The sequence below is a fragment of the Galeopterus variegatus genome, unplaced genomic scaffold (assembly GCF_000696425.1).
Source record: "Galeopterus variegatus unplaced genomic scaffold, G_variegatus-3.0.2 Scaffold4685, whole genome shotgun sequence".
Taxonomy (NCBI): domain Eukaryota; kingdom Metazoa; phylum Chordata; class Mammalia; order Dermoptera; family Cynocephalidae; genus Galeopterus; species Galeopterus variegatus.
Window position 1 is genome coordinate 93,644 of NW_007730796.1, and position 25,141 is coordinate 118,784.

The 25,141-nt window shown below is 33.0% G+C and overlaps 1 protein-coding gene across 2 annotated transcripts in view; it reads right to left on the reverse strand.

Moving 5' to 3' along the window:
* Window positions 1-1,219: 1,219 nt before the first annotated feature.
* TMEM209 (transmembrane protein 209) overlaps window positions 1,220-25,141 on the reverse strand; it is a 39,212-nt gene continuing 15,290 nt past the window's right edge. For both annotated transcript variants that reach the window (XM_008588146.1, XM_008588145.1), the window contains exons 7-15: window positions 20,409-20,584; window positions 19,581-19,652; window positions 17,232-17,328; window positions 13,672-13,797; window positions 11,380-11,477; window positions 8,900-9,014; window positions 8,711-8,808; window positions 6,449-6,522; window positions 1,220-2,531 (exon numbers count right to left, since the gene is read on the reverse strand). In XM_008588146.1, the coding sequence (XP_008586368.1) occupies window positions 2,477-2,531; window positions 6,449-6,522; window positions 8,711-8,808; window positions 8,900-9,014; window positions 11,380-11,477; window positions 13,672-13,797; window positions 17,232-17,328; window positions 19,581-19,652; window positions 20,409-20,584 (911 nt within the window). In that variant the 3' untranslated portion in view covers window positions 1,220-2,476. The remainder of the gene's footprint in view (window positions 2,532-6,448; window positions 6,523-8,710; window positions 8,809-8,899; window positions 9,015-11,379; window positions 11,478-13,671; window positions 13,798-17,231; window positions 17,329-19,580; window positions 19,653-20,408; window positions 20,585-25,141) is intronic.

A 25,141-nucleotide genomic window follows, 5' to 3' on the forward strand; every position in this document is an offset into this window, starting at 1 on the left:
AAAATCTGGAAGCATGGCAACAATTAGGAGGCTGTGAGATTAATTAGGATGTTGCAGTAGTCCTGTGTGAGTTGATAAGGGTATAAATGAGCACAGTGGTGGCAGAAATGGAAAGGGACAGCTGCAAGAGACATTGTTAGGAAAGGATGGATGAGGTCTGCTGCCTGATTGGACAGGGGGCCAGGGACCTCAAGGAATCAAAGATAACACCAGAGTTTTGACTGTGGGCAACTGGTAGTACAATGAACAGAAAAAGGGATTTTCAAAGTGGGAGCTGCTTTTAGCAGATGTGAATTCAGTCCTAGGCAGAGAGTCTGCACGATGTCCAAGTGGAAATGTCTGACAGCTAACTGGAAATGTAACACTAGAGCTCAGGAGAGACGTTTAGGAGAGACGTTATGGTTGGTGATGAATTGGGGAATGAAGGCAGAGAGGTGATAAATGAAGTCATGGAATGAATGAGATATCTAAGGAAAAGCATATACTGTGAAAGAGGACTAAAGACTAACCTTTGAGGAATGTCTACATTTAAAGAATTTACATTACAAAGCTAAGTTTAGAAAGTACCACCTTACATGCTGCATGTCTTCACCATTAAAATATCAGTTTAAAGTTTGTATTAGTTTGAGAAAGCCAAGCAACATAGCATTTTCATGTCTCAATAGGAACTCAGTTATAAACACCTAAGTATGCCCCTACAACAAATTTGTCTTGGCTTAAATAAAGGTTGATATTCATAGAGGAAGTGAACAAAACCTAAAAGATTAGTGGATCTAATCCCACAAGGTGTCAAGCAATGAAAAGAAAAACTTGTGACATATATCTTCAAAGTAACATCTGATTACAGATACTAGTAGATATTTACTTATTTTAACACAAGGACCAAAAAATTTGCCATAATTTACCTGAATGTGAATTTAAACTGATTCACCAATTTTTTTTTTTAAATAAAAGCTACACTTTAGTACAAACTAGCTGAAACCTTTGTGAAGAAAAGTTAATATAGGAAAGCTACCCAGAATACATAACAGAGACTAGATTTAGTATGCCAACAAAACATCTTTTCTTTTAGTGTGTATCCCTAGTCTTTTTATGTTTACATCTACTCTACATTGCATTTTTTTGACAGTCATTTGAAAAATAAACTATTACAGCTTCTAATTTTTGGACTAAAAGCTACATGAAGTCCTATAAAGAAAAAAAGACCTTCTGTCATATGTACTGTTAAAATTTTTCTCTGGAGAGCTTTTAATAAAGTATATGCAACTGTACAGTTTAACAGCATAGCAAGTGTTATTCCATGACATCTTCAATAACTTTTGAAATAGATTTAAATTTTAACATGTTCTTATATTTAACATGTTTAATATTTTCTTCTAAAATATCATAGCAAATACATTTCACATGCATGAAAAGGAGTTAAAAAATAGAAGTTCCTTTCCTTTGGACATCAACTTTTAAAAACCAGAAATGACTTTTTAAAAACAACTTATGAATTATACAAAATGAGACGCATATATAATACTGACATGAAGTTATTCAAAAGATACTGGTTTTAGCTGTTTCCAGGTTTACATAAGGCAATGGAAACAGTCGCTAATAATGTTAATCAAGAAAATATATGCAATTGCTAGCTACGACATATACATGTAGAAAATAAAGATGGAGAATTAAGTAAAACTTAGAAACTTGGTAACTTTTCACTCTCCAGATACTTTAAACATATCTAAAACATTTTAACAATCACTATGATCTTAAAGAAGGAACTCTTAAAAGAACACAATATTATAGAATAGTAAAACCAAGTTGCTATGTAAAACCAAAGCAGTGAATGGTTTTCTTGATGTCCTCAGACTCTTAACTAAAACCCAAAAAGTTTAATTCTACCAGCTAAATTTAATCTAACAGTAGACTTTTTAAACGCCAATACTGACAAACCTCTAATAATATTTAAAAATACATATGGACTAATACATCACTAAAGTTATTCTCATTTCTTTGAATATGGGCTTTGGGCTGATTTGCAGAACACTGGAGAAATATAGAGAAAAAAACAAATTAGCAATTTTCTTCCTTTTTAGGTACTTATACTACTAAATAACTGAAAAAACTTCTCGTGGTGGAACAATCAGGTGCATGGTTCTCATCTGGGATTTCAATAAAAAAGGTCCCAAATTTATTCAGTTAAGGTGGAATTGCACTGTTTTGGGTCAACAGAAACCTGAAGGGTTGCAGTTTTATAGTAGACTGAAATTTCTGAAATGTGATATAAAAATCAAAGGTAATGTCTCTTGTAGAAGATACAGGACATATTTTCACAAAGAAGTTTCATAACAGCTATTTTTTCATCAAATCTAAAGAGTCTATAACATACACATATGTATCTTATGTCATAAGAGGCAGTACTTGGAGATACTTAGGTTCAGCTTCTTGTTCAGTGAAACGGAAGTCCAAATGTTTAAAATTTGATGACCTACTATTCACCAAAAATCCACAAAATATTCACACCGGATAGACCAAGATTAACTCTCCTATAAAGAGAATTTTAAAAAACGTTTTAGTGAAATTGCTTACCAAGCATTTAAGGTCTTTTTCTAACAATGAAAACAAGAATCTTTGTGAGGAATACATGTTTAATTGATAACATTTAATGTTATTCTGCAATGAATTATGTCACAAAAGATTTATCAGGTGAATTCTAGCAACAGTAATAACGTTCCTAACTGCACTTAAAATCCAAATTTAGAATAAATAGATTTATGGAGTGTTGAAAATTAATTTTTCAGTGACTTCAATAACTATTATACCAGATAACGGAGAGCTAACAATGATTTTAGCAAGTAAGATTAAAGTAAAAGTATCAAATTTTAAAACTGGAGGACATAGAGATGTTAGGCCTCTTAGAGAATTTTACCTACTTGACTTGAATTAGTAATTTATTAATTATGAGGGATGCTTTAGTGAGTTTGCGTATGTGTATTATTAATACATCTTAAACTGAACCATATTGTACAGAAAAGAAAATTCTACTTCTACTCCAGAGAGTAGTATAACTGTATTCAAAGTATAAGAGGAAGAGAAGAGGGCTACAAGGGTACTTCAAAAAGTTCATGGAGGGCCGACCCCGTGGTGCACTCGGGAGAGTGCGGCGCTGGGAGTGCAGCATCACTCCCGCCGCGGGTTCGGATCCTATATAGGAATGGCCCGTGCGCTCACTGGCTGAGCGCGGTGCTGCTGGTCACAAAAAAAAGACAAAAAAAAAAAAAAAAAAAAAAAAAAAAAAAAAAAAAAAAAAAAAAAAAAAAAAAAAAAAAAAAAAAAAAAAAAGTTCATGGAAAAATAAAACTGAAAGATAATATGGATCTTTCTATGAGCTTTCTGAAATACTCTCATACAAGACAGAGAAATCACTCATCTAACAAAATAAAAACTGTGTCCAAAATTGAAGAACCTATTATGTGGGACCATGACAGTAATATCAGAAGAAATAGCCCAGAAAAAGTTTCAGGTGGGTGCCTTTGAGAAGTGGGCTTGGGAATATATGGAACTGCTCATTTCTGTCATGAACTTTTAGTCCTACATGACTTTCAAAATTATGAGAATGTACAGTATTAACTCTGATAAAAAATGAAAAACAGCTATATATTACCAAAAATGCTCTTCAAAACAGGCAATTTCTATTAACTGTGTTTTCCATTTCTTCATACCCTCACCAATATTACAAATGATAAATCTCAATTTAATAGGGGAAAAATATTTTAATTTTGGCTTGTTTGTATGTGGCTAAGCATCTTTTCACGTTTATAAGCCATCTGCACAACACTTTTCTGTGTAAAAGTCTCTCATATCTTTGCCCATTTTTCTATATTTTTCTTTTCTAATTAATCTACATGTGATCTTTATATATGATGAATATTAACTTAGGTTTGCTGTATGTGTTGCAATATAATGCTTTGTCTCAGTTTGTCATTTAGTTTTATAGTTTATGGTGCCTTTTGCTGACCAGAACATTTAAATTACTGTGTGGTCAATTCTGTCTAGATTTATTTTTCCTTTTGGAAGTAAAATATTCATCCAATTCTAATAACTGCACATATATCTGGCATTGAATTGATAATGTATTTGGATCAATCTGAATTTGGATCCATCTTTATGGTCATGATTCCAAATGAACTAACTACATTTGAGCTACTCACTTATCTCCTTTAAATTACAGACAGTAATTTTTAACTATTTGGTTGTTTTAGAATATATTAAAAAGATTAGTAAGTCATACAAAAAAGGCTAATAATTTCAAAGCTTTTCCCCTTGGTTTAAAAAAATACCCAAGTAAATAAAACACATATTAGTTTTAGTCTAAAGTGTTTCATTTTTCATATATATAAGTTGCCCATAAAGAGCAGATAAATACTCTAAAAATTACATTAATTCTTTTTGGCCTCTGAGTAAATTACTGCCCCACTAAGCACTTTTAAAGTTTTTTCATTTTTATGCATATGACAAATTGCATATAGCACTCAACACAAACTTCATGCTATTATGAAAAACTATTTATGCATTAAAATATCAATTTGGACCTATAGAGCAAAGACAATTTCCCAATTAAACCCAAACTTCATTATTTAAAATGTTCCTAAATTAATTCTTCACTTCAAAATAGCCTTTCAGGAACACTGTTAAGTGAAGAATTACAAAAACAACAGATTTATACATTTATATTATATTAGCAATATAGCAAATTCCATATTCCATCTAATATATATGTATACACATATTTATAACTAAATATTTCTAGAAGTTTTAGAAAAAAATCTGTATTTACTGAGATGAAAAACATATGGTCCCAGATATACCATAAGATTAAAAATTGGGTCACAGAATAATGTGTTCAGGTACAATACATTTTTAAGTGAAGTGAAAAACAAAACCAACATCAACTTATTCCCGGAGAGCAGTGTGGAGACATAAATGTGAAATCGTTAACACTGGGTATCTTGATGGAGTTGGGATTGAGAGGCTGATCAGAGGGGAATTTTCAGTTGTTAGTTTATAAGCTGCTGTATTTTCTGAGCATGCATTATTTTTGTAATTAAAAAATAAAGAAAAAATAACCATGTTAGTTTAGATGCCTCACGAAAGTGAATTTCCTATTTAATCTTTCTTATATTAAAAAATATATGACAAAAGAAACTGATAAAAGTTTGTATTTGTTTATAAATTTCTGTTCATGTCTGTTTTAATTTTTGCATCTAATATATTTAAGGACAGGAACTTTGCTTTCTCAAGAGCAGTGCATCCTAATAGAAATACAATACAATGTGAGCCACAAACGCAAGCCACATACGTAATTTAAAATTTTGTAGTAGTTATCTAAAAAAAGTAAAAAGAAACAGGTGAAATTAATTTTAAGAATATATTTCATTTAACCCAATATATCCAAAATTGTACTTCAGTATGTAACCAATATACAAAATTATTAAGGAGATGTTTTACCTTTTTTTTTTTTTTTGGTATTATGTTTCTGAAATTCAGTACATATTTTACATATTAGTGCATCTCAATGTGGACTAGTCACGTTTCAAGTGCTCAATGCCATATATGTCTAGTGGCTACGATACTGGACAGTGCATATCTAGAACATGTATAACTTCTAAATTACAAACAAGATGTCTAAACAAAACTTAGAAGAGGCATGCACATCAGAAGTGGAACTGACCACAGATATCTTCTGCTCCAAGCACTTCCCTTTACATTTCATTAGCTTTAGGTTACTTAGTATGTCACGGCTGGACCCAGCACCATGGGTCTTCAGATTCCCAGACTATGCATAAATTTCCCTAACTTTAGCTGGGGTCCAGCTAGTTCAAATATTATTTTATATACTAAAATTCTGAAATCATCATAATGATAATACAGCAATTTTGAATGTTGTAACAATACATGAGTTGCAATTACTAAGTAGTAAATAACTTTACCTGATTATTTTTCCATCCCAATTAACAACATTATGGAATAGGTACTGACTCAGTCTCTCTGGAAGTGTAAACATTTTGTAGAATGCTTTGTGTATGAAATAAAATGCCCCCCCCCCCAAAAAAAAATAAACCCCGAGTTTTGTTTTTTTTAAAAAAATTTTAAAGTAGCAAGAGCCTGATTTTTATCTATCTCAGAGTTGTCCCTCCAGGGGACACCACTGAAAAGCCAATGATGTGGTGCAACTGCCTTTTACCGATAGGGAAATGGACGTTTTGAGGAGTTAATGAACTTGCTCAAGACAGCAAAGTTAGTCAGTGATAGGGCTGAGCTAGTTCTAGAGGCTGTATCTATTGTTGTTCAGTCCACAAATCTTTTCAGTTACATGATGCTGCCTTCTGCAGAATCTTAACAAGGAAGAAAAACAGTAAATAACTTAAGTACCTTTTTTTATTTTTAAAGCATAAATACCTACCCAAGCATTCCTGACTCTTTGGTCTTTATGATGTAAAGGAACATTAACAATGTATGAAACATATTATTTCTGCCCTGGAACAAAGATGAGAGAAAAAACCAAGATTTAAACCATACCAAAAAGATTCGATCTAGTAGGTAAATGCAGTGCTCATTTATTCACATCCTGCTAACTCAGAATTCCATATAATTCAGACTTTTGTTCATTAATTAAACAAAGTGCCTACACTTTGTGCTAGGAAGTGAGAATACTGTGGTGAATAAGACAGAAAGGACCCATGCAAAACAAGAAACTTAACGCATAGTAGGAAAAAGGCAGCTGGTAAACTAGGAATTACAATAAAGTGTGCTGAATGTTATGAGAGGATGCCACAGGAGCACGTGAAAGTATCTAATCTAAACTGGTGAGGCAGAGAATGCCTCCCTGAGGGAAGGAGTTTTAAATTGAGACCTGAAAAATGAGCGGAAAGTTAACATATTTTGGGGGGTCCCCACCAATGAAGAGCGGTATTCACTAAGACCTGAAAGAGCTATTCTGAGATTGGTGCCCCCATATACTATAGACAAAAAATGTTCTATACCAAAAACTAACAGCAAAAAAAAGAGTTGAAATTAGAAAAGCTCTTAGTCATACTTCAAAATACATCACAGTACAACTTAGTATATAAGTAACATATTAAATATGAATTCATTTTACCTATGAGGGACTACTAGGCAGCCTTTTTTTTTTTTTTTTAAAGATGACCGGTAAGGGGATCTTAACCCTTGACTTGGTGTTGTCAGCACCATGCTCACCCAGTGAGCCAACCGGCCATCCCTATATGGGATCCGAACCCATGGCCTTGGCATTATCAGAACCACACTCACCCGAGTGAGCCACGGGCCGGCCCAAGGCAGCCTTTTGCTAGCTCTAAAATCAAACTGTTACATGTAATTGTGGTCAGTAAAAATAGCTTCTAAATTTAGATTTTCAACTTACTGATTAACTTTTACCTGCTTACTCTGATTTGTATGTTTTACTCATGAATCTAAACTGGTGAGGCAAATAATGCCTCCCTGAGGGAAGGATTTTTAAATTGAAACCTGTATAATTTTTAATGTTTCTTTGGGAAAAAAAGGGACTGGCATGGGTACTGACTGGAACTTCAATGGCCCAAAATATTTACACAGTTACAAAGTTAAAATATCAAACTTGAAAAGAAATGAAATTAATATCTCCTGAAAATGTGATGGAGAATACAATTTATAGTTATAGCCAATGTAAAATTTCTCAGTAAAGATGCTGGTAACAAAAATAACTGCAAAGGTCATCAACAGAACTAATGTTTGCAATCAAGAGTAAAATACCTGGATGGAAGCATAAACTGGTACAATAAACTTTTTTTTTTTTTTTTTTTAAGATGACCGGTAAGGGGATCTCAACCCTTGGCTTGGTGTTGTCAGAACCACACTCAGCCATTGAGCAAACCGGCCATCCCTATATAGGATCCGAACCCGCGGCCTTGGTGTTATCAGCACCGCACTCTACCGAGTGAGCCACGGGCAGGCCCTACAATAAACTTTTTTATAAAGTAATTTGGTAATATATATTTTTAAAAACTCTTGAAAATACTCTGTAACCTAGAATTCCACTTTTGGATATTTGGGCTAAAGAAATGATTCAAAACACAGATAGCGATATACATGAAGATGAATTTATACAAAGCAGTACTTATAATAATGAAGAATTAGAAATATTCAAAACATCCAATAGTAGGGGAATGGTGGAATAAATTATGTTATAATCTTATAATGAAGTTTTTTAATAACCATTAAGAAGTATTTTTAATGAAGGTTTTTAATGGCATGGAAAATTATGTTAAAAAGTTAAATTTTTAAAGCAAGAAATAAAATGACATAAATAATATGATTTCAACCAATAAAAAATACTGAGAGACTAAAATGAAATTTACCAAAAGGCAATACATCAAAATGTTAACAATGGCTGCCTCTGAGTAATAGAATAATTAACGATTTTTTTCTTTTCTTTATACTTTCCAAAATTAAGTACATATTACTTTTATAGTTAAAAAAATATATATATATATACAATAAACACATTTCCCCTAATTTTATTTTTTTATTTTTCCTATTCCTGTTGTCATGAATCCCCTAATTTAAAAAGTTTACTACCTATTCTATAAACAGGAGATTCTGATTTTAAAACATGAAAGGCAAGTCATCCATGACATTCTCTAATAGCAACTTCTATACACAGGAATACCTTTGGAAGACTGTACACATGACGCTGGTAGATCAGCTCATAATGGGGAGGGTTGATAGCACTCTGATAAATGCAAAATACATTTTCATTTGTAATATCTGTAAAGTAAATATATTATATTAAAAAACCGAACCATTAGAAATATTTCATGTGAAAGTTTCAACACATTCTTTTAGGAGAGGTTTATACCTGGTTTATTTGGTGTCTGAACAAAGTGCTGAGAAGTAAACGTTTTTCCGTTGGGGTACTTAGGATGTGGAGGTAATCTAGAATCAAGGTAGGTGCAAAATACATGCATGATGATCTGAAGATGAGAAGACAATTTTTCAAAGTCAGCATGAAAATCTAGCATGGATGTAGCCTTTTAAAAACATGTGCATTTGTAATAACTCCAATTTTTAAATTTTTCCCTAAAGAAATAATTAGCAAAAACGTTTTCAAGTGGTTATAGTTATAAGATGAAATCTATAGAATGAAAAGATAAAAAGATATAATTCAGGTAATATACCTATTCTTCTAATCAAAAGCATTATTTTCTATGAAGATAAGGAATTCACTAATAGAATCTTTCCTCTTAAGTGATAAAGGAATTCAGTGTGTTTAAGAGGTGAGTCTACGCTTAATTCAAATAATCCACTCAAAATTTAAAATAGAAAAATGTATTTGCCATCAAATCAGTTCAAATTTCGAAGGAAAGGTTTCCATTTCAAATTGATAAAGAAAAAGTTTAAATATTCCAGTCCATAAAGTTACCACTGTGTGTGTGTGTGTGGCAGTATAGGACTTAAATGCCAGACTTCTATGAAAGGTCTTTAAAAATTTCATGGAGCCCTTTTGGCCATGGCACTATACTCGGCTCAGAGAAGTTCAAGATGCTGATGAACTTAAGGTCTGGTGTTCAAAAGAATCGATGAAGCCTTTCAAGTAGATAAGGTGTATTTGAATATGTGAGAATTGATATATACAGAATAAAAGTTTTTGCTTTCTTTGTCCCTTTCACGGTGGTAACAGAGGTGAATTTTGAGATGGTCCCAATAATCTATAGGAACATATATCTGAGAATTTTGTCCCTCTGCTCTGTACCTGAGTTGGCCCCATACAGAATTTCTATAGAATTCAATTACATTTATGTTTAAAGTAGTTTTTCTACCAGTCAGCCCTAGTCTGAAACTTGACAGTGTTAACACGCAAAGAGCAAGTCCTTAATCTTGGTTCACAAACTCTACAAGGATATGAATGAGACCAGTTCTTTAGGGCAGTCAGTTTTAGAGCACATTAATTCTATCTAGACTTAACTATTTTACAACTATCTTAAGACAACTTTGTAAACTACTTTAATTTACAAAAGTAATTTTAAAATCCCATTCTTTTGGCTAAAGATTCTATTTTCTTTTATAGTATACTCTTAAATATTACTGGTGAGGCATTTATAAAGGTACTTCAAAAAGGTCATGAAAAGATTCCCGTTTTTCCACGAACTTTCTGAAGTACCCCCATATATGATGATGGAGTTAAATCTGCGTGAGATTAATATCCTCACATCTGTAGCAAAATGTGAAGCTACTTTCATTTTGTTGGTATGCTAGAGAAAACTTTAAAAGTAGCTCAGTTTTTAAAAACTTGGTTTTGTGTTGTTTTGTATGATTATAAATTTTTTCATAGTAGATTATTTTAGTGATTAAATTTGACCCTTTTAACAGAAAACAGATCAATGAATTCCAACAAACAGATCAATGGATCAGGGAGGGGTTGATTGCAAAGGGGCACAAGGGCATCTTGTTCTACAACTTCTACATCTTGATTATGGCATGACTATGCGTTTGTCAAATCTCAAACTTGATGGTGACTTTTACTGAATGTAAATTCATACTTCAATAAACATGACTTGAACAATTAAAAAAAAAAGTTCATGGCAAGATTCATATTACTTTATTTCCCTTTTTCCATGAACATTTTGAAGTACACTTGTATTGCCTAAATTTTATCTTTATTTTTGATTTTTCATAGCAACCCTTTTCATGGAAAAGCAAGACATTCCTAGTTTTTTGTTATGTGGATCATTCACACCATATAGTTAATTAACAGCAAAACCAAGATAAAATACACATACATTCAATTCTCAATTTGAATATGAACATTTAAGACTTAATTTTCACGCATAACAGTCATTGTAAAAAAAAACAAAGAACATGATTTTGAAAAACTCTTAAGTGCACAAAAACTTTTTATGCTCTTTGATCTTGAGAATCTAATTCTAGGAATCTTTCTTAAAATGATAATCCCAAATGAGAAAGAAACATGCATCACGATACTACTCACCACATTATTTAAGAGAGAAAAACAAATAAAAATCCCTTACCCATCACAAGTTCCTCAAACTTTTAGTTTCAATATAGGAGAACAGTTAAATGTAATAATGAAAAAAATACTTTAATCACTGCAAAAGCAGAAAAAGCAGGATGTAAAATATTACATACAGGATGATTACAACTATAATAAAAATATTAACAGTGGTTGGGATAAGATGCTGGTACTATTGTAATTTAGTATTTCTACCTTAGTTTCTAAATTCTTTTTAATATTCATTTTTATAATGGAAAAATAAAAACACATAAATCCAATAATAAAAACATTAAACTGAAAAAAACAAAAAAAATCTAGGGACTTACAGCAGAATCAGTGGGCAGGTCTGTATCCCACTTTCGTCCTTTGAAGTCTCCACCTCTGTTCCATCGAAATGAGCTCATACAACCTCCCTGAGAAAGTTCTGTGGCAACAAAGGTGAAAAAAAAAAATGCTAAGAATATGCAAAAAAGAAACAAACAAAAGGCTAAGGGACTATAATAAGGGATGCACATTATCTTAAAAACCTGATAAAGGCTGGCTGGTTAGAGCACAGCCTTAAAAAAACAAACAAAACTTATCAAAACACCTAAACATAAAGAAATACAAAATACGGAAGATCAAGTTAAACATCACCACAAGAAAGAATTGGATAAATCCAAAATGTGAGACAAGACTACTATTCTGGGTTCTTAAAAAAGTCACTGGACAGGGCTGGCCCCGTGGCGCACTTGGGAGAGTGCGGTGCTGGGAGCGCAGCGACGCTCCCATCACGGGTTCGGATCCTATATAGGAATGGCCGGTGCGCTCACTGGCTGAGCGCGGTGCGGGTGACATCACACCAAGGGTTGCAATCCTCTTACTGGTCACGAAAAAGACAAAAAAAAAAAAAAAAAGTCACTGGACAATTGGGAAATTTGAATTTGGACAGTTCAATGGTACTACAGAATTATTACTAATTGTTAAGGTGTGATAACTGTATTGTGGTTATGTGAAGAATGTTCTTATTTTTAGGAAAATGCATGCTGAAATATAATGATGTCTGCAATGTACTTTCAAATGGTACGCAAAAATACGTCTGTGTGAGTATATGTAGAGAGAAAGAGAGAGAGTCAAATATGGCAAAATGATGCTAACTATTCAATCTAGAACACAGTACAGTGTTCACTGTATTCTTTAAATTTTTTTGTATACTTGATATACTACTTTATATGTATGGGCACACACACTTTTTTTGGAGTACAAATACCCTGTTATTTAGGAGGCAATCTTGTCAAAAAATTCAAACCTGAACTTATAGGAAATAGAGAGGAAGGACAGAGGGTCACATAAAACTACACCATGGGGATGCATTCAGTATACCATGGGAAATTCTACAGGACAAACAATCCAGTTCTTTCAACAAATAAATTGCAATGAAAAAAAAAGATGAATGGGAAACCTATAGCTTAAAAGAAACTTAAATAACCAATCACAGTGTGTGATAACATTTGAATTCTGATTTCAAACTAACAATACCAAAAAAGTAATTATATATTTTAAGATATAGTTGGATATTTAAGCATAGACCAGATATTTCATGATATAAAGAAAATGTTAAAAATATATACACACCATACAGTTAGGAGTAATAACTGTATTATGGTTAGGTGTGGTTATACTGTAGTTTTAAAGGCCTTATCTTTCAGAGATACATGTGGAAACATTGACAGATGAACAGATAATGATACACAGGATTTGCTTCGAGTAACACAGAAGGGAGGAAGTAGATGGGATATGGATAAGAGCAGGGATTAGGGATGGATGGTTGTGGGGGCTGGGTGACGTGTACAAGAGGGTTGTGTATACTATTTTGTGTATGTTTGAAATTCTCATACAAAAAGTTTTAGGAAGTCATGAAAAATGCTTATTCCTAAACCCTAATCCAAACCTAGGAGAAAAGGGGAGCATCATAACACATTCAAACTAAGATTTATGATAAATATGAATACTGAAATATTATTTCTAATATTTAGTGATGAGAACATTTTACAAAGTTTACCCAAATTAAAAAAAATTCTAACTTTATGAATTTCTCCCTAAGTAGAGAGGCATAAAGAGAATATTGTGGGAATATCAGGGAGGCTAAATTTCCTGATTCTGAAGTCAATCTCCTTAGATCAGATCTCCCCCCAAATAATAAGAATATAATAGAAATATAAGGAAGAAACATATTAAATAGGAATTATAAAAATTAAAAGAAATAAGGATCAGCAAACTGAAATTATAAAGAATGTCATAATGACACCCATTCTTGGTAGCCTAAGAGTAGAAAATGAGTGAAATATTCACTTGAGATCATTTAGCTCATATTTAAGTTTCCTTTACAAAATAAAATTATCAATTAACAAACTCAAGGCTAACTATGTTATTCTAACAATTCTTAGCATATAAAATATAAAACTCAAACGCTGTTCAAGTATAAGACTTAATTAAGCCATAATCAAATATATACTTATAAACTATGATTATAACTATACTTTTAATTAAAATAATTTTCTTCCTTGTCGCTCTTTTTTTATAAAACCCCAATATACTGAAAAAGCTCTTGTTTTTTCCTGTTCAAATTAATAAGTTACCTTTTATCCTTTCAAACAAGTACTCCTGATTTGGTGTAAGGTCTAGATACTGCACGATTGTATTCAGAGTCGGAATGAGAGGGGCTTTGACCAGAGCAGCTTGTTTCAAGCTAGTAATACTCGCCTCTGTTAAAAACAAAACACAGAGAACACAGATTATTCTTCACGTGGGTCTCTGAAAGAACTTAAAATGCTCTTCCTCACATGTTCAGATAGCTGGCTCCTCACTACCATCAGATCTTTACACAAGTCAGTGATGTCTTCCCTGACCACCTTATCTCAAATTTCTACCCTCCTCCCTAAACAGTAATAAAAAACCCTTCTGTGCTTTATTCCCCTTCCTTAGCACTAACCACTTATCTAATGTACTTAAAAATTTTTTCAAAAATTATTTTCACGCATGATCATTGTACAGTACAATATATTATGTGCAAAATTTCACCTAAAAAATCATTTACAAGGGGGAGTACAGCATAATATGTGCTGAAGGTTCCTAGTACAACAAAAGCCAAGACTAAAGGTACAAAGCCAGCCAAATAAGATGACTATGCATCTTTACAGAGCATAACATTTTTGTAACTACCTGTGTTATCTAATGTACTTTCTATATCTATTTCTAATAGATATCTGTCTCATCTGTTAGAATGAAAGCTTAGTGAGAGCAGGGATTTTGGTCGTTTTGCTCACTGTTGTATCCCCAGTGCCTAGAATAGTACCTAGCACAGAGTAGGCACTCAAGAGATGCTGAAGAAATAAATGAAAACAACAATACTTTATCTTAATTTGCATTACGTACTTTACTTGCAATTTATTAGTCAGGTAAGGTGATCAGATTTAAACACACACACACACACCCGTAAGGTGATCAGATTTAAACACACACACCCAAAAAAAGCAGTCAAATCCATTTTGGCAAATCTATATACAACTAATATACAGAAAAATTTTATGATATATGTATAAAAAGTTAGCAGATAGCTTTCAAAATAGGTTTAACTAGAAGTTGCCTGTTATGCCAGGACAAGTGGAAACTTTTTATGATAGTGGTTTCTCTTATATCATGAAAGATAACCATTCAAAGAAATTAAAAAAATAATAAAAAATTTCAAATGTCCAACCTTACTAGTAATACCTGATGTTGGGAAAAGGCATTCTTATATGTAACATGGTTGCTAGAGTATAAGCTGGTATAAGCTTTTTGAAGAGAATGTGATTGAAAACCTTAAAATATTCATACCTACTGAACTAACAACTCTATTTCTAAGAAATTATCCTAAAGAAATAATTATAAATATATGCAAAGATTTAGGTAAAAGGATATTTACTGCAGCATTATTAGTAACAGTAAAAAGCTCCTACATTTTACATAACAGAGATTGGTTAAATACAATATATTATATATATAAGAAAGAAATACAATTTAGCCATAAAAATAGTGCTGGAGAATATTTAACAAAATGGAAAAAGTGGAAGAGGGGAGAAAGGTAACAATAAGATTCAATTTAATTAAAAATATATAATACATATGTCCATATTTGTTCAATTCCTAAATACACATTTTTCACATTTCTTAAATTATGGTATATAACTTACAATTGATATATATATATATATATATATATGTGTATATATATATATATATATATATATATATATATATATATATATATATATATATGTATATACATACATACACACACACATATATAGTTAATGTCATGGTATTTTCCCCCAAAATAACAACTGGTTGTGACTTAAAATTGAAGTAGTTATCTCTGAAAGCAGAATTACAGGTGATATTATTCTTTGTGTATTTCTGTACTTTACAAATTTTCTACAATGAACGTAAACTGCTTTTGTAGTCATAAAATAAAGCAATGTTATTTTTTAAAAAGCACATCACAATGTGCGTTTTGTTGTAAAAGATAATATACTTTTGCAGCTCAAAAAAGATAAGCACAGGTTCAAATAACATTACCAACTATAAGAAAGTACTCATTCTGGCTTTGGAGCCAGAGAATTCTGTCCTCAAATCACTGCTTCGTGCACTGAACAAGTTACTTAACCTGTCTGAGTCTCAGTAGCCACATCCATAAAATGGGGGTAACAATAGCCAGCTTTCAAGGTTAATGTGAGTGTTGTGTTAAATACATATGAAACATTTGGATTAGACACTTTAGGGATGCATATTTCATTTTTTGTCCAATGAATAAAGACTGATTAAAAGATATCCAAAGCAAATGAAAAGTGCTAATGTGAAATCCAAAGCACAACATATTTCAAGGAGAAATTCATTATCTAGAAGGAGATGGTTGACAAAAATATTCCTTATTTATTTTGAAATCCCCTCAATACTAAATAAGTTATGGTATATATATTTCAGGCAAATTATATTATACAGTATCTTAACAGTTTTATTTTTAGCAGCTAAGAGTTGAAAATAGGTGATTTAAAATTACTGTTTCACACTGTTTATGCTTTATACAACTTTTTAACTGGAATATATAAAGAATCCTTATAACTCAAAAACAAAAAGACAAACAGTCCAATTTAAAAATGGGTAAAGGATCTGAAAAAACATTTCTTCTATGAAGATATACAAATGGCCAATGCACATATGAAAAAATGTTCAACATCCCTAGCCATCAAGGAAATGCGAATCAAAACCACAATGAGATACCATTTCATAACCACTAAGATGACTGTCAGATATATGATAGCAAGTGTTAGTGAGTAAAACTGAAATCCTCATACATCATTGGTGGGAATATAAAATGGTACTGCAGCTCTAGAAAAGAGTCTGGGAATTCCTTAAAAAGTTAAATGCAGATTTACCTTATGGCTCAGCAATTCCACTCCTAAGTATAAAACCAATAGAAATTAAAACATATGTCCACATAAACACTTGTACATGACTGTTAATAGCAGCATTACTCATAGAAGGCAAACACTGAAAACAACCCATCACAGTAGGCAAAAAGTGAAAACAACCCAAATGCCAATCAAAAGATGAATGGATAAACAAAATGTGGTGGATCCATTTTGGACATTACTTGCCAATAAAAAGAAATAAAGTACTGATGCATGATACAACATGGATAAAACTTGAAAACACTACGTTCAGTGAAAGAAGCCAACCACAAAGGACCACATACTGTATTACTACATTTACACGAAATATCCAGTACAGGTCTACCTATAGAGACAGAAAATAAGACTGGTATTTGCAGAGGGCTGAGGGAAATGTATAAAATGCAGGTGACTACTAAGGGGTATGGGGTTTCTTTTTAAGGTGATGAAATGCTCTAAAATTGATTGTGGTGAAGGTTGCACAACCCAAATTTTTGGACTGTACACTTTAAATGAGTGAATTGTATGGTAGGTAAATTATATCTCAATAAAGCTGTTATATTTTTAAAAACTATATTACAGACATTTAGTTTTTTTCTTTACCTCAAGATAACAAAGGAATTTGCTGAATAGCCCAATACAAAAGGCAATTTTCCACTTGGCAGATTTATTGACAGTAAACCAAATGCTGGGCTCTATTTTTCACATACCTCCTATTTGTAGTTCCGGACAACCCATTCGTCTCATCTGTGTGCTGACAGACTCACTCTCTTGTACAAGTGGCACTAATATTGTCTCACTGATCCACTAGGAAGAAATGAGGTACAGATTTTGCATACATAATTCCAAAGTATTTCCCAAATAATTATTTTCATTTTTAGAAGTCCCTCTAAGAATTGTTTCATTGTTCTGTATTTGAATATTAACAAAGTCATAAAGTACAGCGAAAAAGAATGGAAGCACTAACTACATGAAGTCTAGATAGAGTTAAATAAATATGCTATTGGAGTATAAGGGAACTAAATTACATTCTTAAATCACATGTCTGTTTTTTTTCTGAATAAAATTTAAAACTTCCAGCTATACGTTAAATTTTTCTTAAAACTTTTTCCTATGATTATTATACTTAGCTAAAAGGATATAATCTTTAGTCTACATTTCTAGGGTAATTATTCACACATTTATTAATGTAGTGTTTATATTGGTTTGTGATCAGTAAGATAGTTTTTCAAACTAATATAGTTGATTAACTCTCAGCAGGCTCACCTAATTCCCTAACCATGCGAAAAAAGAGAGATTTATTATATTTGCAACTAGTTTCTGAATATTACAATATTACTTTGGGATTGGGAATTTCAAATGCTATTTTCCATGGCTAATATCAACTATTTTGGGGTTTGAAAAGACTGTCCAAGGAAACTCCCCATCTGGTTTGTTTTTGTGTTATAGTTTTATGTGTGAGTTTGCAGCAACTTTGACCACCACTTCTGTTTCTACACTTTTGTTTAACCATAAGATGTTAAGGATGAAAAAATGTTTCAGATAAAATACAAGTCCACAATTCCTTAAGATAAAATTCTGAATTAAAACAATTTCTAAAAACAAAGTTTTCTGTAATCCATTTAGCAAGAAAAATTTTATATACTGGCAAGACTTGAACTGAATTTACGTCAAGCAATTTACACACTTTATCCTGCTTAGTGTGACTATTCGCATGCTTTGCTGCAGAAATATTAATGATTGATTACCAGAGTGCCAACCAGACCCTGCTAGTGGTGGTATATAATATATGGTATATATATATTGCTTTTTTAAAAAATTCAGAAAACTCTAAATTTCAGAATATTGTAATCTAAAGAATTCAGGTGAGGAACTGTGTTTGCATTTCTTCTAAGTAGGTAATACTCCTGATCAAGACTTTATATTTGAAACATATTAGCATTTTTTAGATTAATCTGTAACATGAACAACAGTACAGTTCCAGGATATCATTTCATTCATTCATTCTTCCAACATTTATGATATGTATCCTACTTGCCAGATACTCTTCGGTGCAACAAAATTCTCTAAGGTGTCCAGGAGAGAGATCTAGGCCTCACCTCCAGAAGTTCTAACTGAGTAGTTCTGAGGTTGGGCTCAGGAATTTTTATTTTTAAAATGCTGTCCAGCACTTGGGGAATGTGGTGCTGATAACACCAAGGTCTAGGGTTCAGGTCCTTTCTCTGGCCAGCTGCCAAAAAATTAAAAAAAAAAAAAAAATTGCCATCCAGGTTTATGGTTCAAGAAAATAGGACATCATTTTCTACTCTTCCCTCTTGATACCCTCTTTAAATTATAGTAAAAGAATAAAAAAACAAGTACGAGTGATTTCAGTATAGTCCTAGATCAAATGCATGGTAGAGGGATGAGTGGTGAAGGATGAGACAGCAGAAGCAGCAGCGCCCACAGAACACAAGTGGGACTACACGTGGTGTAGGAGGAAGCCAATTTGCCCAGTGGAACCTGGGACATGTGAGTACTACAGAGAGTGGGAGAAAGAAGCTGGGTTGAAAACAAAGGAACTAATTAACTCTGGATATGGATGAGCTGATCTCCACGTCAATGTTTAGAGAGTTCTTGTCTAGAAAAATCGAAGAAAGCATATATATTCTGAAGTAGGTTCAAGCACATATTATCTAACTCTTACATTTTCTAAAGTTAAGGACCCAATTTTTGTTTCGCTCACAATTCTAGGTATGACATAGGTTCTGACAGAAAAGCTCTTTGGAAAATAAAATTGAAAAGTTAGAAAAGGAAAGAAGATCCTAATAACTAAAAATATAATTTCTTTATCTTCTTAAAATACATTGATTTATTAAATGTGTAGGGAAAAAAATTCCATGAAAATGGACACCATTAGGTAAATGTCACACTTATCTTTACAAATATATCATTCATATTGTACTTTTAATAATAATTGATTTTACTGTTCTAATGAATAATTAACAACTCTGATATTCTAATGACACACTTTGCATAGTAAGAGGCACTAATATTATCCAAAGAATGTCAGAACTTACATTTCTAAACTTAGCTGTCCATGAATCCATATGATCAAGAAGTTGTCTATTCATAGTCACTCTTGCCCAAACCTATTAAAAATATATGTTTAAAATGAATAATCAGTAAGGAAAAGTCTTGCCAGAAATCATTTTCCCCTCACCCTCAAACACAGTTGATAAACTTTGAAAAAATCTTCACAAACATCAATATTCATCTAATTGACATTCAGTAATTTTCTTGTTATCCACTTACAGTTGCTATTCATGCACAGATATATGTTTAAAAGTTTCCTATATTGGTATGTTTATGGAACATTTTTTTGCTTTTAAGAACAAAATAAAAATCCCATGTTTGGCATGAAACTGATGAAATTACAGACTGCCAAATGTTCTAATCCAAACGTATTTTAAAAGCAAGAGTCTTGTATATGTTAAGTACAATTAGATATTTGCGAGTCTTTTTATAATGAATGTAGAAAAATGTTTTAGGCAGGACACTAATGTAAACTATGTGTCACAGAGTAAAATGTACAATATAACTTAGCTTTAAGTAAACAAAGCATGAGATAGGAGCTTTTCCACTGTTTACTGTGTGCCAGATTTATATTTCTATCCAGTAAAAGTGGAGATTACAGAAAAAAAATGTCCCAGAGGTAGAAGACATTTTGGGCTGGCCAGGTGGCGCACTCCGTAGAGTGTGGCGCTTGGGAGCGTGGTGGCGGCGCGACACCGAGGGTTGCGATCCCGTTACCGGTCACCAAAAAAAGACAAAAAGGAAAAAAAAAAAGAAGACATTTTAGCAGTCTGTAAATCATAAATATTAAGTGACTTTTATTTTCTACATACCTCTTCTGCAGCTTGTTTAGAACTGAGATCAGCTTCATCTTTATTAGCACATGGGGCCTGAGACCTACAGGCAAGCTGATACTGAAATTTCTTTAAAGTTTGTGCATAATCTCCCACAGAACGACTGTAGTTCCAGAAAGTAGGACTGGTGGAAGGAGACGTCGAATCTGGGCTCCCTACAATGATTAATTTAAGCAGTATCAGTCTGTTGTAGTAATTTTTAAATCTAGAGTTAACACATAAACACTGGGCATCTAGGCATGTAGGCAACAGCAATCAAAGAATCAGAAAATAAAACAATCAAGGAACTTCTCTCCTCCCTCCTCCCCAACTATCTTCTCTTTAGAGAACATTGACTGCTTGAGTTAAAAATTTAAAAAAATCTGAGCAGTATTGATTTAAGAACCATAAGAATTATAAGTGGTTGAAAGTGTCTGTTTATTTTTGTTGGAAAATTAAGCTTGTTTCATCCTCTAAGACTTTTAAATGATTCAGCGAGAAACAAATTTCTTCAGGAAATAAATAGGCTAAGCAAGTCCCCTACTTGAATTTTTAGAAGCTCCTTCTGAATGGGATAACTACAGCCTCCTATTAACGGACTACTGTCTTGAGCTACAAGCTAATCTTACTTGTCCCTACACTATACTGTGTTTTATTTAATAGCCTGTAGTAATTCCTGTATTGTGTTAAAAGATTATCTGCTGATTATATTTCTCAATTTATAAATTTACTTTTAGGAAATGCAGTTTGTCTGTTTTCCCAAATAGAATTTGAGCTCATGAGGGCAGGAGTATTTTTTTCTCTAGCATCTAGCACACTACCTGGATAAGTAAGTTTTCGATGACAATTATATGATACTTACGAAGGACTTACTTTTTCGGAGTTTAACTGACATCAAAAATATCAATTGATACTTCATACTCTCACACAAAAATCACAAATAGAAACTAGTTCCCTTTTTGTCCTAGCAGAATTTCTAAAAGTAGTAACTATAAAATAATAAAACTGTTCTTCTTGTGATTTTTATAGGCATAAAGGATGAGATATCATGAAAGGGATATGTGGCAACATTTCAATTCACCAAAACTTTGAAGGTTAGCCAGTCTTGTGCTAGTAGCTTTGGTAAATGTAGTTTTTCATGTTGGCATAAAAATAGTTATGTATAATAAAGAAATGTTACACTTTGTGTGAAGACAAATTTCTAAGTAGGACTTCTGACAAAATTGATGTATAGAAATGAACTGATGTCAAGAAAATAAATTGTAAACTAACACAATTGATTTAATAAACATGGAACAGAAAAGAAAGGTAAGAAATATGGTCATGAAAGAGTAAAGTTATCCTATTTTGATTAATCATTTTAGCTACTAACTTTAAGAATGATAATCAAGCTTTCTGTGAAAATACCTGAGAAAAATTTCAATGAAGACTGACCTTAGGTAAAGAATAGAAACAGGAAGTTTTCATACCTGTTGTGCATTAGTTAAGCTAAATTAAGTATATATATAGCAAGCAGTGACAAAATAGGGCATTTCTGTAATCACCATCACCACCACCACCACCGCCGCTGCCACTGCCGCCAACGACAACAACAAAATAGCACAAAATCTACAGCTGGAGAACCTCCAAGACCTAAGAATCAAAGCACAAAGAGATTTGGAAATCTGACAATACAGCAAACCAGATAACCTAAAATATCTCTCATGATAAATATTGAAAATGTTCATTAAATAAAACATATTTAAATAAATAATGGAGCTTGCAAAAAAGTAAAGGTGTGAATAGCCACATCCGAGTGGCCCAGAGCTGATGCTGTGACTGCTCTACAGAATTCTGCAGGCCCTGAGAAATCTGTTTGAATTTCAGTGCCCAAGTGGAAAGTGCAGATAAGGATTTAAGCCCAGGAGGTAGAGAGCTGGATTGAGACCTTTCTCCTACCACCATTCCCCGTCCCCAGAATAGGGCCAAGAACCTCAAAGGGCTACATTCTCAGCAGGTAAGAACAAAATCTGCCCAATGATACCAGGAGACAAAAGAAAGTTGTCTGTCTTAGGTTTTGGGAGATTTAAAAAAAAAAATTCCCTGAGATTTAAAAATTATAGATTCATTTTCACATGGGTTTAGATGAGGTCCAGAAATCTTCAAGACTAGAAATTACTTAAGTTAGCTCAAGGTCAATAATAGTCCTTAAGCACCTGATAGAGGCAAATACAAACTGGAAGAGACAAGGCTTCCATCCAGCCTGCCCTGGATAGACAAAGCACTGATAAAATTCTACTGAAGCTTACCCCAAACAAACAAAAATAACATAAACCACAGAGAAATAAGCCTCCAAACATAACAGTTGATAAGACAAAAATGTCAGTATTTAACCTCCAAGAACTTTAGATAATTGAATGGACAAAGACTTTTACAGTGTGTTTAAAGTGACTGAGATAGAAAAAGGAATTGAAAACGAAAGAATAAAACAAGATACTCTGTAAAAATCAGGTATATCTGGAAAGAACCAAATAAAATTGAAAAATGAAAAAAAGTGACTGAAATTTAAAAACTCAATGAGGGGCCAGCCCCGTGGCTCACTCGGGAGAGTGTGGTGCTGATAACAGCAAGGCCATGGGTTTGGATCCCATATAGGGATGGCCGGTTAGTTCACTTGGGAAAGCGTGGTGCTGACAACACCAAATCAAGGGTTAAGATCCCCTTACCGGTCATCTTTATAAAAGAGAAAACAAAAAGCAAAAAACAAAAACTCAACAAATTAGTAAAACAACAGTTTAAACACTGCTAAAGAAAGCTGACCAGGAGTCCAAAGTGACTAAAACGAACTGGGGTAAGGGTAAAACAGAATGCTCTTCTTTAGAGAAGAATGTCAGACTATTAAATGTAGAAGAAATGAAAGTACCAGAAAGCCTCCATTTTGTTGCAATCACTATTGTAACGAGTCATTTAGGCGAGGATCATCAATGGATGCTAAAATCACAGGGTGAAAGGCTGTTGGGAGAACAGGATATAAAGGGAAAAGCTACTATGAAGAAATCTGGTTAAGCGATTCAATTTTACATTACCAACAGACAAAACAGTATCATGTACCTCTTGATGAGATACAATGAAAGGGACTCACTACCACCTGAACTGTATTCTTGACAGAAAATAATATTTAACCTGAATCTAATAATGAGAAAATGATCAGACCAATCCGAATTTGTAAAACAATAGCCTGACCTATTCAAAATGTAAATGTCATAAAAGACAAAACAAACAAACAAAAAACCCCCAAAGCAAAAATGCACAAATATGCTAGATTAGAGAAGGCAAAAGCATGACAATTAAATGCAGTATGTGATCTCTGACAGGAATCTACATCAGTAAAAGAAAAATAAGAGCTACTAATGTCATTACTGGGTCAACTGGGGAAATGTGAATATGCACAACAGTAGTGTCTTAAGTATGAAAATTATATTGTAGTTATAAAGGAAAATTTATAACTACATAAATTTATATGTATTTATATATTTAAATTTATATGTATTTATGCTTGGTCCTTGTTCCTAGTATATGCATGTGAAATATTTAGGGATGAAGTGGCATGATGCCTGCAACTTACTTTCAAATGTGTGTGTGTGTGTGTGTGTGTGACAGAGACACAGAGAGAGAGAGAGAGAGACAGAAAGACAGAAGAGCCTGGTTTCTCACTATTGGAGAAAGGAGTTACAAATATGGAAAGAGGAGAGGCTAGAATAAACCCTGTACAGCTGGACTGGAATTGGAGGTATCAATATGAACTCATGGTTTCTAACATACATAGATGGAGAAATATATGTAGATGTGTGTGTGTGCATATATCTCTGTGCGGGCATATACACACACACACACCACTTCCTAGCGGTACGCTGAGAGAACCTATAGTAAAGATATCTCAGTAACAGTGGCATCCCCAATGCTCAGATACTGATTTCTAAATATCACTCTCCTCTAACAGCAATCAGCGCTCCTTGGAGAAATAGACTGACTCCAGAGTTAGCCAGGGAAAGTCCAAGATGAGACTGAATATTTTGTGGTGCTAGAGAGTGGGGGGAAAAAAGTACTCAAGGCATGATCGTGTCACGTCAAAAGAACACAGAAGCCAGTTTAAAGACTGTCCCACTAGCCAAGTCTGGGACAATCTAACCATCAAAATATGACATAACTAGGAAGATGAAAAAGCTTTATTTTAGAGTAGAATGCTGACAAATGAATGTAAAATGTCATTGCACAACAGTGTGAATGTACTTAATACCACTGGATTATACACTTAAAAAATAGTTAAAATGGAAAGTCTTAAGGATATTTTACCGCAATAAAAAAAATGTAAAAGGGATAAATATAGAAGGAATGATGGAATTAGAAAGTCCCCATGATAACCAATATAGTAATAATTAATGTTAAAAAGAATCTTAAAAGGAGGTTAAAACTAGTAAGTCAAAGTCTGATAAGATTTTTATATACTCTGAGAGTAGCTCAACACAAAATGTTTATTAATTATCTATGAGTTAATTTGTACAAAATATTTAATTACCTAAAACTTAAGGGCAGAGAAGGGTTAAAAGTAGATGGACATATGGGCCGGCCCAGTGGCGCACTGCTATAGTGCGCCGCTTGGGAAGCGCGGTGGCGCTCCCACCGAGGGTTCGGATCCCACATACAGACTGGCCGCTCACTGGCTGAGCGAGGGGCGGGAGCAACACCGAGGGTTG